The following is a 14,989-nucleotide window of genomic DNA, read 5'->3' as shown; positions in this document are numbered from 1 at the left end:
ACAGGTCCAACGAGCAGTGGTGCACTGATGCAACCAGCGTGCAAATAAATGATTATGCAAACATCTTAATCTGAAACGCTCTTTAACCTTTGGGCTTTTGTTAGCGTGATTTGGAGACCTTGAGGTGTGAACACATTTTTAAATTAAATCATGACATGCTGCTGAAACTGGCTACAGAACAAAGATGGAAAGCTGTGAAGTTTTGAAAACAGACATCTGAAATGTTTGCACTTCAATGATGTGACATGTAAATGCTATTTATCTGGATTAAAAATGAAAAATAGGGGCAACAAGCATAATTCCTCGACAACACGTTGTGAGGGAGCAAAATGTGTAGGTTAAATAAAGATGCGTAAAGCCTTGAAGGTTTCACATCAGTGTGGACTGAGAGTAAAGCTATGGCTTAACACTCCAGGGCAAAAAGCTATTTTGTCTGACTTAGCCATGTGGCCCAGTGTTTCATTAAACCTGTCTCCCTTAGACATAGTTATTTAGTTACCCAGCTTATTCTTCAACGGAGAGATATCAATTACCACAGCGTCAGATATGTGCTCAGTGGTTTCATGACTAGCATGGGACCAGAAAATCATGCTAGGCGGATCTCCTTTTTCTTTTTCTTTTTTTTTTTAATCAACATAATGTTGAAAAGGTACCTTGAGAATACAGGAAAGGCTCAGAAATTAATTAAACCAAATATAGGGAGATTAAATTTGTTTGTCTGGACCAAAACATGAACCAAAACCAATTTAAGGGTTGTTCTGATTTAAATGGTGGTTTAGTGACACCAAGATCACGTGTTGGGACTTCATCATCACACCAGACATCATCCACTGCACAAGAGGAAGGAGGGAGTGACACGAGGAATGAGCCTCCAGGGTAGTCAGACTGGAAATACGAGTGGCTGTTGCCAATATGCATTTATGACTCGGAGTAAGTGCGCGTGCGAACATATTTACAGCAAACCCGTGAGTATGAGGGCCAACAGTCATCAGAAAAAGTCAACCTTATAATTATAAAGCTCAATAGAAATGACTTTTTATCTATGAACTCAATATGACTCTACTATAGGGAAGTGTGAATAAACAAGGTAAGCAAAATTTGGTAAGTGGCCTCTGACCTCCAACGATACTGTTGCAACATAGCAAGTTTCTATGATTCCTATTTTTAAATTTCCCCCATCAGTTTTGTCGTGTTGATATGTTAGGACACTAACCTTGGTCTGAATAAGGTCGAGTCTGACAATGTTTGAAATGTACATTCTGTGAGCGCAGAGATAAAATCTACCTTTGGATCTTAACTCTTGCTTAACGGGTGCTGTGGGGCTGTCATGTGTATCAGTCAAGACATTTCTCGCAGTTTTCGCACATGGCGTAACACAATGCAGGAGCTTTTATCGGGCTTTTGCTTAGTGTCATTGAAAGTGTTGTAATAATTTCACACATCATGGTAGCTTCTGTAGAAATGCCAGACACGCAGAGGTCGTGCTTCGAATGCAGCAGGTTGGGAGGGGCCACCCCAGCCAAACACCCGTGTTCTCGCAAAACCACTAATTGATACTCCAGACTCATGAAGCATAGCAGACGCACGCTGGGCAACTGCAACCAACCTTTCATGCTGTGGTGTCAAAAATCTAGTGGAAACTGTGTCAACAGTGAACTGTGAGGTTAAACTAGCAGACACGGACATCAATCGTGGCAAAATCATAAAAGTTCTCATAAGTAACTTTACTCTGGCAGACCCGTGTGAATTCTGTGTGCAGGAACCTGAACAACCTGACAGGCTTTAGAGCCCAAGACAAGAGACACACGTTCTAATAAGATAAGAAAGAAGGGGGACAGGTGGCCGAGTGATCAGGTGCCAGACTGCAGCCTGCTTTGGAGCTGAGCTGACGCCATGCTTTTACTACGGCGCACCAAGGAGGAAGGAAGGAAGAAGGGCTGCACGACGCCTCACTGTTTAAAATGTTGAGCTGCTCAGAGTCCAAATTACAACCCAGTGAGCGTCGCCGGAGAGCCGTAACTAAGAGACTCAAGAGAGGAGCCTGCCAGTTCCTGTTGCAACACACACACACACACACACACACACACACACACACACACACACACACACACACACACAGACACATGCTCTCGCTCGTTCTCTCTCTCACACACACTTTTTTTAATCGATAACTTTAAATATTGACACTTGCTCCGCATCAGTTGCCTTTAAACAATTTGGCCGTCTTCCAGTGAAAACAAAGAGCTAATCGTCTATTCTTATAAACTTGCTCAGCTTGCTTAAGTACAAATTGGCACTGAGAGCAATTTCCCTGCCAACCACCAAGTGAAGCAAGGCGTCAGTCAAGTTAAGGTGGTGGCGGGGGGGTGGACTCCTCTTACCTTGCAACTGTTTGAAGCGTCCTTCCAAGATGTTGGAGTACTGCACCTGATTAACAAATGCTGCCGGGGACAAGCAGGGCTCCCGGTCCCTGTGGTCCCAGTCCATGGACATCTTCCCCAATCTCTTCTTCTTCTTCTTATTATTATTATTATCAGTGTTCCTCTTTGCTAGAAAATGAGTGGCTGTTCTGCTGCATAGCAGAGTGGAGGCAACCACTTACACTTGAAAGAAGAAAGTATCAAATCCTTCAGGGGGAGAGGGGAAGGTTCCGCAAAAAATAAAAAGTGTCTGCAATCTCTCTGGTATCTTGGGATTCCTCGATGATGTCAAAGGACACGGGAGCAGTTTGAAAAAACAAAAAAGCCGCAGCAGTTTGATGAGCTCTTCACTCACCGTGTGAGTCCCCTACCTTCAATGAAAGCGCAGCTATGACTGTGCTGGAAGGGGACTTTTTCTCCCCCCCCCCTTCGCAAAATATTTGCAAGCCTAACGGAGGAAAAGAGCGGTTTCTCGTTTCACCTCCTCCCCTGAAAAAAAAGTAATGTTTGCCAGTGCTGTGGCTGTGCTCTCATTGAGTCAAGTGAAAAGTCTTCGTTGCCCTCTCTCGTGGTTCTGCTGAGGAAGAACGGCCGCCTGCCTGACTGCTCCTTCCCTCCAAACTGCCAGGCTGTGCCTTTGCTGAGAGCGAGTGCAGCAGAGCAGGCTAGCCGGCTGCGGTCGGATAGCTGTGTAAACAAAGCCTGCTGTGCCTCCTGAAAAAAATTGCGTCATTTGCATAAGGTGTGTTTGAAGGGAGGAGCACAGAGACTGCTCTGAGAGTGTGGCTGAGGGGCAGAGCAGAGGGAGGAGGAGGAGGAGGAGGAGGAGGAGGAAGAGGAGCGGAGGTGGACTAAACCATTACTGTGTCTCGCTCGCTTGAGGCTTGAGGCGGATTATTTGACTCCACCTTAATTCCGTGGAGCACCGGGGGGGCGTGGCTTAGACCAAAAAGGTATTCCCACTGTCATGGGGACTGCTTCGTTTTCATTATCACGGCCTGCAATAAAGGGGGAAACTTTATCTCTTTTTTAATGAATTTCTATGGCAGCATTTGTTCTCCTTTTTTCTCGCCGTTTGTGTGTTATGATGACAGGAAGGAAGTTGTAACGAGAAAAGTAAAGGCGGCTGCAAGCTCTTTCCTGCCTCCACAGGTTTTGAGAAAAGGTCGGCTTTAACTTGTCAGAGGTGGGTTCGGCCCATTTAGACTTCTGAATGTGGGAGACGACGACATTTTATCTTGCTTTACTTCACTACAGTCAAGACAGCAGAGATGGACCTCTTCCACCCCCACACTGTGGAATTACACTGCTAGAGGGCCATCAGAGATCTCCACAGTGAAATTAAATGAATGTTTGCAAACACTGGGAGGGTGGGGGGGTGATGGGCTTGTTGGGATTTTAAGGATCCTAAATAATTATTTTCCTCCCCGGCTCAACCAAACACCGTAATGTCACAGAAACAGCAATTACATCCTTTTGCCCCAAACTTAAGATACTCAAACAACTTTATGTGCACATGATTTTCATGGTAAGTGTTGCAAAGCAGAACACTGATTACAAAGCCACATATACATATGTATTTTTTTTTTTTTTACATCGGTGTTAAACATAGCGTTATTACTGTCAGAGGGAACTCTGTATTCAGAGAAAACTAGAAGTCTATTTTTTTAATTGGAATGTCTAATTAAACAGGAGTTTTACCCACTCTCAACACTATATCATAGTTACAGATGTGCCTAATGCCGGTGTGTGCAAAAAAAATTACACACGGCTGTAAACACGAGGAGGAGTAAATTTGCTTCTTTTTTTAACAAGCAGGTCTGGTCGGGGGGGCGGTTTTACGAAGGTCCGGTTGCATTTTTCCTTTTTTTTCATTTTGTTTTATCTTCACAAGTCCTGATGAGCAGGGAGCATCTGGATGAGACTCATTATGGTAACTAAATGCCCCAGGCCCCTCTGTGACAGGGTGTTTATGGAGGAGGACTGAACTAATGAGATCCAAACCCCCCAACACACTTCCGCCTGTCAAGGAGAGATTGTATTATGTACATATGAAGAGATAAATTCAGAGCAAAATTTTAAAATCCGAGGCGACGCCGATTCCAGAGTTCACTGGGTTCATGTAAAACATTGCAATCCCACTCGATATGAAACAGATGGGATGCATTTTCTTTCTCTTTTTGTCTGCAACGCATGTCCGTCTTATACCATCATCAGCTAAGCGGTACAGTGTGTTTGAGACGTTTAACAGATGCTCCCGGAATCCAATACAACAAATGTGGGAAAAAATGGTTTCATACAGGAGGGAGCAACTCCTGCATTTTAGCACCAAGTAAAAAAAAAAAAAAAAGACAACAAAAGAATGATGTATCATGCCATACATTGTATAAAACAGGGGGGGAAGGGAGACCGTGAGTGAGTCGGTGTAGCGGTAGGAAGGGGACAGGACAGGTTGACTGTTTAGTCAGAATTCATTCATAACAGTGACCTTCCTCTACAGCAGTGTTTTTCAACCACTGCGCCGCGGCGCACGAGTTAACAGTCAGGTAATGTTTGCTGTGCCTAAAAATGACCAAATTTCACTTAATTGCTCTAAAAAAAAAACTAAAAAAAAACTTTCCATTGTGGAGTGAGAGTGCTTTAAAAGGAAAGTAAAGCTATTTTCCTCCCAGGATATCAGCTTTGTGTGCATCTAAACAGGCCCAGGTATAAATAAATCAAGAGACTATATTTTCATTAGTAGGCTAGAAAGGGTCAATTTTTGTAAAATTGGGAATTCAAATGCAGTGTGATTTCAAGGGGAAACCTACTTGACTCATTTAGGTGGCGTTCATGTGTTGACTGGTTACAGTCATTTCAAACTGGGAGGACGTCGGGTGTCAAACAGGAAAAGTACAAGATTTGGCACCTCCACCCCCCCCCCCCTTTTTTTTTTTCCAGACAGACAACGAGAGGCAGGGGGAAGCAAAGGTGAGCTCAGGTGACGGGAGGGAGCGTCTTGACATTTTGGGCTTGAATTTGTCAAAGGTGGATGGAAGGTGGTGCACATGGGTGGGGTGGGCCTGGGGTGGCTGGCGGGGGTGGAGTGGGGTGGGGGGCGGGGGGGTGCGGGAGGCTCGCCGCTCCAGCTTGTCAAAAGAATGTGCACGTCAAGCCTGCACTTGTCAAGATGGAGACGGTAACACTGGTATTTGGCATGGGAGGGTCTTCACACACACCCCCGTAATTACAAGACGGCCAAATACAGACGACTGAGTCTAAATGCAGAGGAGAGGCCAGGACGCAGGCGACACCCAGAGTGTTTCCTGCGGCTGCCGCCAAGTACATGTTGCCTTTGTACGCTAAAGGCCGCCTTATCTTAGCCTAGCATAGCTTAGCTTAGCATAGCTTAGACGCTTCTCAGTCGTCCAGGTCAACTTAATGTAGAGGGTTGAAGTTCTACATTCACATTAATGAACTCTTCTACATTCAGGCATTATGTTTTAGCTGTGTGCATGTCTTGTGTGCGCGTGTGTGTGCCTATACCTGCCTGCCTGCTGCCTGCCTGTTGCTCCCCTCTGGTGGGTTCTCAATGAAACTGCAATATCCTTTTTTTTTAATGTTTTGACGACCGTTTTTTGTCTACGTAAAATTTGATTTTGGAAAAAAATGACACTGAAGTAAAGATTAATTTACGTACATATAATATACAAAACAAACAGATTGGGATTGTGATTAGGGACAACAGCTCTACATCACATTCTTTTGGTCAGCTGACCGCTAGTCTAGTGTTAAAGCACGATTGTCCAATACTTTTTTCCAAAAAGAAAAGTCGGACTGTTCTTTTCAGCGCTGTGATCCTCCAAGTGCTCCAGCGGAGCTACGCTGACAACTCGGAGCACTGCGGCCCTCTCGCCGCCTCGCTCCATCACTGCTTATTGCTCTCTGGTGAACGGACTGTACGGCCGCCTGGCTGTTCTTTGTCCTCCTTTCAGAGGTATTTCTGTCCTGCCCTACAAAGACAAAATTGCCCTTTTGGGGACGAGCGAGAAAAGTTTTGTTCCTCGCTCTGTGACGCGATGAGGTGATGTGTGTGTGTGGAATGGAATGGAAGGTCTTGCTTTTGATTGTGTCTTGATGAATTTGTCCTCTTGTAGAAATCATAATGATGAGGTAGCCCTGGCATTACTGTTTTCAGCAGATTCCATTATATTCTGCAAAAACAGCAAACAGCCAGACTTCTATCATAGCTGAACTAAAAACACTATGTGTGCGTCAGTGGGAAAAAACTGTCATAAATCTTATATGATGGTTCATAATCATTAAGCTGAAGACAGAAAGTCTGAAATTGTTTGGCTTGAGTAGTTTGTGTTTTGCTGGTAAATCGCCTCTAACCTCTAACCCTCACGGATTAGCACCATCTTGTGGACGCTGTGGTACCTTTGACATTCTCTCCGCTCCGCTCCGATGTGTTCACACTCCCAAATTCAATATTTGACTTTGGCCATTTGTTAGCCGAGACTATTGCATTGTTAAAGGGAGTGCGGGTGACTGTGTGCATCACAGCATGGTGTTCTTGCACAGTGTTACTCGCGTACCTGCAAGGGCCTTGATGCGCGAGCGCTCAAAGAGCCGCGCCGAGCTGTTCTCGTTGTCCCAGTCCTGCTCTGCGGCCAGGTCCCAGCGGTTGTTGATGTCATTGTACTGCTGCTGGATCTCCAGGCTGTCGAAGTCTGTTGGCGAGATGGTGCTCATGGTGTCCAGGCTGGAGGAAAACACATTCAACCTGCAGTTCACAGTCAGACAGACAGACAGAGAGAGAGAGAATACCTAGTGAGACTTGTTGTGGAAAATATTTTTTCCTTTTTTTTTGAATCAGCGGCAAAATGGTGTCTTGCAATATATATTATGAAGTGACATTTTAAAAGCAAGGGCAGTGTTTTCAATCATAATGTGCATATAAAAGCTATCAATGCACTTGAACTGCGAGCGTGTGGTGAGAGGAAAAGCTGTGAAAAGCTGCTGGATTGCCTGACCAACAACCAAATCTTAACCGCATGCAGACATGCAGAGTATTAATGACACAAACCCACACACGCACACATACACATATCTACACATACTTAACCCACTAAGTATTTCCTGTACCACAGAGGGGAAATTATGTTTGCACGGCGATGTTTGAAAGCTGATACACCACAAGGATTAAAACCATGTACTCCACGCACGCCCACCAAGCAGTAATAAAACATGCGGGCTACTTCAGTGGTACTGCAGATACGTCCTACTTGTCTGCGCCGTGAAGCAATTTAACCAAAAACTCATGATACAAACAGCAATAAAAAAGAAAAAAGAGGAGCAACCCACTGACTGACTGCAGTCCACAGACCGGTGCATGGGGGGCCCTCGTAGTATCAACAGCATTTCATTTCCCACTCATTTTAGTCCCTTTTGCCTGAACAAAAAGCAAAAACCCCAGTGGTGAACCAGACGGACTCTGGCCTTAATATGGTGCACTAGTGTCTATTGGGGAATCTAGATGGAGATTAAAACTCCGCCGACAGAGCCATTAAATATCTGGGGGCCATTGGTCTAAGAGCACTGAGCAGATTAATTGACAACGTTGGGTCTTCGGTTTGCTAATACCTGTCGGTTTATCTTTTGTTGTGTCTAGGAGCTGTGGCTGATTAATGCCCACGCCAACAACCAACAAGAGGGAAAAGGAGGGTTGGGGGGTGGAGGGCGTTAACAAGGAATTCCTCCTCATTCCAGCCCCCTTGGTTTTTCTGCGCCGAGACTGATTCACATTTTACTTGTTACTAAATTCCTCTCCCCTCAGTCCCGGCACGGTGCGAGCCGGGGTTGTAGTACAGCAGTGCGAGCTGAGTCGAGGATGGATGAAAGCCATTCCAGGCAACAAATGAGGTGGGACTCTAGAGATGGTTTAAGTAGGCCAGCGAAGCAACGCGGCGCATTAATGAGGCGATGCAATCGCTTTCTGTTCGACTCCCTCAAGGTCTGATAAAAATAAATAAATAAGTAATAAATTAATAAATAAATGAGTGGCCCTGTCATGCCAAGTCAGTACAACCACAGACCAAAAAAATCAGTGCGTAGGCTCGGAAATACTGCACACCATGCAGCCAGGGCTAATGTGTATTGCACAATTTCAAAGAAAACCAAAAAAACAAAACAATGAGGGGCAACAACTGCACTGTGCGCAAGGAGCTGATGGATGTTTTGTGGTTTTTCAAGTTTTCTTGTCCAACACCAAGTTCCCCATTATGTCTGAAAAACCCTCAGGAGGAGGAGCTCCACTCACAGCTGTTGTATCTGTACGAACCAGGAGGCAACTACTGTCTGACTGAGACACATCATTCATTCATCCTTTTTTCATTCATTTTCTATACCCGCTTCTTCCTGAGATCAGGGTCACGGGGGTCTGCTGGAGCCTATCCCAGCTGTCATAGGGTGAAGGCAGGGTGACACCCTGGACAAGTCGCCAGTTCATCGCAGGGCCACATAGAGACAAACAACCATTCACACTCACATGCACACCTACGGACAATTTAGAACGTTCAATTGACTATGCAGTGTGTTTAATCCCGTGTCTGCCCAGCGCTGCCAATATTGCCGATCAAACACAATAGCAATGATCCTGATCGTCAGCCCTGTCCAGCATTTCCGGGTCATGCACGTCATGCTTCATGATGCAAAGAGCAAATCAGCCACATCCTGTAGGCAGGGGCTGATTTGCCCTTGGTCCAGCAGTCAGTTAGGGCACCCGCCCATCCTCTTCATTTGAACTTATTTGTCAGGTGACAATAAAAGGAGAGACACTGAATGAGCAGCTTGAGTCACTCCCTCAGTCTGATGACGTTCATTTAGTTCAAGTGACTTAAAATTTAGTTTTTATGTTTGTTTGTTTGTTTGTTTTTTGCTAATTTTGCAGCATACTGAGGTTTAAACAGAAAATGACCATCATTCATTTAACATTAATGGTAAATGTAGAGTACACAGACAATTCATTCACTGCAATAAAGTTACTGCCTATATTTTTGTTTCCCTACACTTTAAAACACAGGCGTCGCCGATGGCCTTTGTTTGTGTTACAGCAGGTCACCAATGACTGCTGCACCATCCCATCCCCCCCTCAGAAAAAAAAACACACCTCAGTGCTGTTAAGTCACGCAAATTCGAGCCATTAAAAAAATAAATAAAACAAAAGCTGGGCAAATCCTATTAGAGGCAGATTAAGAAGTCGCTGGGAATAGAAACTAAATGCAGGGATTAGAGAGGGAGGCAAAAAGAAGGTCTCCTTCTAAACACCCCCCACCCCTCTCCTCACTCGCTGCTGGCACCCCACTACTTGTGTGTAAAACAGTTGTTTGCATGCACGTGTGCATGCTTGTGCATCTGCAGCGCTGCAGAAAGAGCCGAGCGGTGCTCGGATTAAAAAACACAGCTTCCACTTCCAGAAATGTCAGAGCGGGAAGGCAAAGAGCCACGACAAGGGGGACACAGGATCCAGGTTAAGGCCTGGAGGCAGCAGCCCACCACTGTCTGTGTCTGTCTGGCTGTCTGTCTGGCTGTCTGGCAGGGGAAGATGGAGACCAGGGTGGGGGGAGCTAAGGTGGAAAGGGGGGCGGGGCCAGTGAGCTCACAAATAGTCTGGTAGTGGCTAATGGAGGGCAACCCCCTCGTCCACACGCACGCACGCACGCACGCACGCACGCACGCGCGCGCGCACACACACACACACACACACACACACACACACACACACACACACACAGAGCTGGGAAGAAGGGCCGGCTCAGTGTTGTCACTAATCGCTCCTCAATGGATCAGACACACAATCCTCCTGACCTACTACCACACAACCCGTGTTCATTCTCCCACGCACACGCACACAGTGTGCCGCAAACACACACAGGCAAGAGAAAACCAACCACAACCCCCAGACACACACGCAGAGTTTAACTCGCACTTACATGTAGATGTGCAACAACTCCACTCTGTTATAATGTATCACCACATGACAGCACGTGCACAGTGCATCTGTTTAAAGCCTGTACTCCAATCACCTGAGTGGTGCGTCGCAGCATCTAAATCAGAGCAGCGGCAGCAGCAGCAGCAGCAGCAGCAGCAGCAGCAGCAGCAGCAGCAGCAGCAGCCTTCTTCATTCCACTGTTTAACCAACAGAAAATCTTCCAAAGTCGTTGGATGTTTGGTTTTTGTTTTACCCCACAATAGAGCTCAAACCAGACAAAGACGCAGACACAAGGCAGAGTGTCTGACAGATGTGAGACACACCCGCGCGCGCACGCACACACACACACACACACAAAGATTTCATGACAAGAATCCCCCAGTGGCCTGATCCAGAACACACAAAAGCGACACATGCCACATATCCACAGAAATCAATATCCCTTTGAAAATCAATGCAGTTTACACAATGGAGCAAAAACAAACTAACAAAAAAAACTATAACGCAATGAAACACATGACACACATACACATACACATACAACCAACAATAATGTAACAACTCTGTGCAACACACTTAAAGGCATTTGGTGGGAAGGAAAGTTACACAAGGCCGAGAAAACAAATCAGTGTTGACTTTTCACGAGCTCACAACAAGCGTGTGTGTGTGTGTGTGTGTGTGTGTGTGTGTGTGTGTGTGTGTGTGTATACAAAGAGTGCGTCAGGCTGTTTGGATGTTTTGTGTGATTTTGTTTTTGAATTAAGGGGGAGATTTGGCATCGGTGGGGCGGGGAGGGGGGGACAAGGAAAGAAGCAAACACAAGGAGCTCTTCCATCGTGCTTGTTCACCACTGGACGCTGCTCAATCTGGCACACTGGACTTTCAAAGCGTCTCTCCATTTGGAGTTGGATGAAAAATAATCCGGCTCACGCAAAAACAGTGCGTGAGCCAACGGCGCCTGGTCCAGGTGTTCTTCCCGCAGACCAGCACTGCCAGTGTTCCTCAACCCTAAACTAGGACATTCAGTCTTGCTCGGAGGGAGAAGGCTTTGTGTGAACATCAGGAACTAAAGTGGGACACAGAGGAACGCCTGAAGGCTGAACCTCCAGTTTGAACCACCGGGGGCAGACACACACCAGGCCGCTGCCCTCAGCAGAGTGACATCAGCTTGGAGAGCAAACTCTCCATCAGTCCTCCTCCTCCTGCTGCTTCCCTTACTCCTCCCCTACCATCTCCTCCTCCTCCTCCTCCTGCTTCCCTTACTCCTCCCCTACCATCTCCTCCTCCTCCTGCTGCTTCCCTTACTCCTCCCCTACCATCTCCTCCTCCTCCTCCTGCTGCTTCCCTTACTCCTCCCCTACCATCTCCTCCTCCTCCTCCTGCTTCCCTTACTCCTCCCCTACCATCTCCTCCTCCTCCTCCTGCTTCCCTTACTCCTCCCCTACCATCTCCTCCTCCTCCTCCTGCTTCCCTTCCCCTTCCCCTAGCATCTCCTCCTCCTCCTGCTTCCCTTACTGCTCCCCTACCATCTCCTCCTCCTCCTGCTTCCCTTACTCCTCCCCTACCATCTCCTCCTCATTCTCCTCCTCCTCCTGCTTCCCTTACTCCTCCCCTACCATCTCCTCCTCATTCTACTCCTCCTCCTCCTGCTTCCCTTACTCCTCCCCTACCATCTCCTCCTCCTGCTTCCCTTACTCCTCCCCTACCATCTCCTCCTCATTCTACTCCTCCTCCTCCTGCTTCCCTTACTCCTCCCCTACCATCTCCTCCTCCTCCTCCTCCTGCTTCCCTTACTCCTCCCCTACCATCTCCTCCTCATTCTACTCCTCCTCCTCCTGCTTCCCTTACTCCTCCCCTACCATCTCCTCCTCCTCCTCCTGCTTCCCTTACTCCTCCCGTACCATCTCCTCCTCATTCTACTCCTCCTCCTCCTGCTTCCCTTACTCCTCCCCTACCATCTCCTCCTCCTCCTCCTGCTTCCCTTACTCCTCCCCTACCATCTCCTCCTCATTCTACTCCTCCTCCTCCTGCTTCCCTTACTCCTCCCCAACCATCTCCTCCTCCTCCTCCCCGTCCTCCCCTTACTCCTCCTCCTCCTCCTCCTGCTTCCCTTACTCCTCCCCTACCATCTCCTCCTCATTCTACTCCTCCTCCTCCTGCTTCCCTTACTCCTCCCCAACCATCTCCTCCTCCTCCTCCCCTTACTCCTCCCCTACCATCTCCTCCTCCTGCTTCCCTTACTCCTCCCCTACCATCTCCTCCTCATTCTACTCCTCCTCCTCCTGCTTCCCTTACTCCTCCCCAACCATCTCCTCCTCCTCCTCCTCCTCCCCTTACTCCTCCCCTACCATCTCCTCCTCCTGCTTCCCTTACTCCTCCCCTACCATCTCCTCCTCATTCTACTCCTCCTCCACCTGCTTCCCTTACTCCTCCCCTACCATCTCCTCCTCCTCCTCCTCCCGCTTCCCTTACTCCTCCCCTACATCATTCTACTCCTACTTCTCCTCCTCTTTCTCTTTCACCTCCTGTCCCCCACCCCCCACCCCCACACTCTTCCTCCTCCTCTTCTTCCTCTTCTTCTGGAGTCGCTTCTTTTTACCCAGCTGGTGAGTTTGTCACTGCAGCCAATAATCAGCGATGGGGGGGGGGGGGGGGGGGGGGGTTTCACAATCGGGTGCCTGTAGGGAATTAAGGCCTGTGCACATGAGCCAACCACAACAGTGCCACACACACACACACACACACACACACCAGAGGAGTAAGGTGGGCACACACCAACACACCCACCCCACCACCACCACCACTCACCCCCTCTATTGCCAGACAAAGAAGATGGCTTGTCACGCACCTCAAAATGCACACGCACACACACACAAGCACGCACACACACACACACGCACACACACTGTGTTTCATGATCACTAAAAACCTTCTTCAGCTGCATAAAGGCAGTCATTTAAACACGAACCAACCCGAGCTGTGCTCACTGCCACTGCTGTAATGCACAAACCAGCCTGCGGGTGATAGAGACGGATCCTGTGCAGGCACACAAAGCCTGTGCCCAACTAACTGCCCCCACCACAACCCCCACAACCCCAACAATGAGGGAGTCAGCAGCAGCAGCAGCAGCGAGCGGCCGGACGGCCGGCTGGCCTCTGCTCGCTGCTGCTGCTGCTGACTTCTTTCCTGTTAGCAGAGAGGAGGCGGCCGGGGGGCGCATGTATGCATCAGAGGCCCATCCAGAGGCGGCTAATCCCGGCCTGAAAGGGCACCGCCTGAATAGGACGGCGGAGGTCCTTTGTTGACCTGTAGCATCACATTCATCAAACGCTTGGGCGGCCAGCCCCCCCCCATTCGACCGGAGCATCCAGGCTTCAGCCACGTTCACATCACAAATGCACATCTTCATCACCAAAATAAATCAATAAATACTAAACTGATTGTGTTCAAAATGTCAGAGGGAAAAGGCTCAATGTCCAAATGAGCAAAGAAATTCAGTAGAAGTTTTACAAGTAATAACCAGTGACAGTGATTTCTTTGCACCATTACAACCTAGTGAGTCCAGGGGTGGGCAAACTTTTTGACTGGTGGGCCACAATGGGTTCTAAAATTTGACAGAGGGGAGCAGATGGATGGAGTGTTTGTGTTTGTGGTGAGCCACCTCACAGGAGGAGAAGTATATCAAAGGATCAGTAGAAAACATGTGCTTCAACGCCAATTGAAAAGTTACAAAGTTGCAACCCAATCAGTGTCTTGGAGGCCCCAAGGTACTCGGCTCTTTCTTGAAATGACTCTTAAAACACTGGAAAACTGGATCAAATACAGATATTTTATAATTTACTGACTACTAATATAATTCCTTCAAGTTCGGCAGGCCTGATTAAAAATCTTTAACAGGCCATATTTTGCCCATGCTTGGGTTAATCAGTCACCAAGTGTAAATGTGAGCCAAACAGCGGCGACTGCTGCTCCTGTTCTGACTGAGTCTGGAGCTTTGGCCCCTGCGCTGCAAAAGTGCACTTGGCAGAATGTGACAAGGTGATGCAGCTACCTGCCAGCTGTACAGAGTGAAAGCATCATCAAATGTTAATGGAGATCAGGCTAATCCACTGGGGGATGGGATGTAGGCCAATACATGGCACCATGAGCGCACCAAGCAGGCGCCCTGGAAGAGAGTCACCATTTTGTTGAGTCACTCATAAAACATGTTTATTATTTTCATAGGTGACATCATCTATTTTGCAAATACAGCGGTTGCCTCAATCAACAGTTCACACATGGATTCAATCTTCCAAGATGCTTTGTCACCTTAACAACACAAAACCAGTGACACTTCTGCTTACTGCGGCCAGACTATGAGGAATGGACGGATAGAATAGCGTAAACTATAAACTATTTTAATGCTACTTGCGGTGGGAAATCTACTTGTCAATCTGTGTTAAAATATTAAAAGAATTAAAAAATGTTACATTGAATTAGGTTATTAATGGAAGTTTAACCAAGAAATGTGAACCTCAATAGCAGAAGAGCAAAACACTCCATGGTTATTTCCCCCACTAGTCTGACTCTTGTTGGCTTTACCCTGCTTCCTTATTTC

The 14,989-nt window shown here is 47.3% G+C and overlaps 1 protein-coding gene across 5 annotated transcripts in view; it reads right to left on the bottom strand.

The window, feature by feature from the left end:
• Positions 1–14,989, bottom strand: part of sptbn2 (spectrin, beta, non-erythrocytic 2) — a 53,386-nt gene that overhangs the window by 35,346 nt on the left and 3,051 nt on the right. For 3 of the 5 annotated variants that reach the window (XM_076019848.1, XM_076019850.1, XM_076019852.1), the window contains exon 2: positions 6,998–7,185. In XM_076019848.1, coding sequence (XP_075875963.1) covers positions 6,998–7,154 — 157 coding nt within the window. In that variant the 5' untranslated portion in view covers positions 7,155–7,185. Of the gene's footprint in view, positions 1–2,381; positions 3,213–6,997; positions 7,186–14,989 lie in introns of those variants that run through there. The other 2 variants (XM_076019849.1, XM_076019851.1) reach the window with 2 other exon arrangements.

This window comes from Nelusetta ayraudi, unplaced genomic scaffold, assembly GCF_046127955.1.
Source record: "Nelusetta ayraudi isolate G7.1 ecotype Tasmania unplaced genomic scaffold, CSIRO-AGI_Nayr_v1 ptg000011l, whole genome shotgun sequence".
NCBI classification, from domain to species: Eukaryota; Metazoa; Chordata; class Actinopteri; order Tetraodontiformes; family Monacanthidae; genus Nelusetta; species Nelusetta ayraudi.
This window is presented reverse-complemented; position numbering and strand designations above follow the sequence as displayed.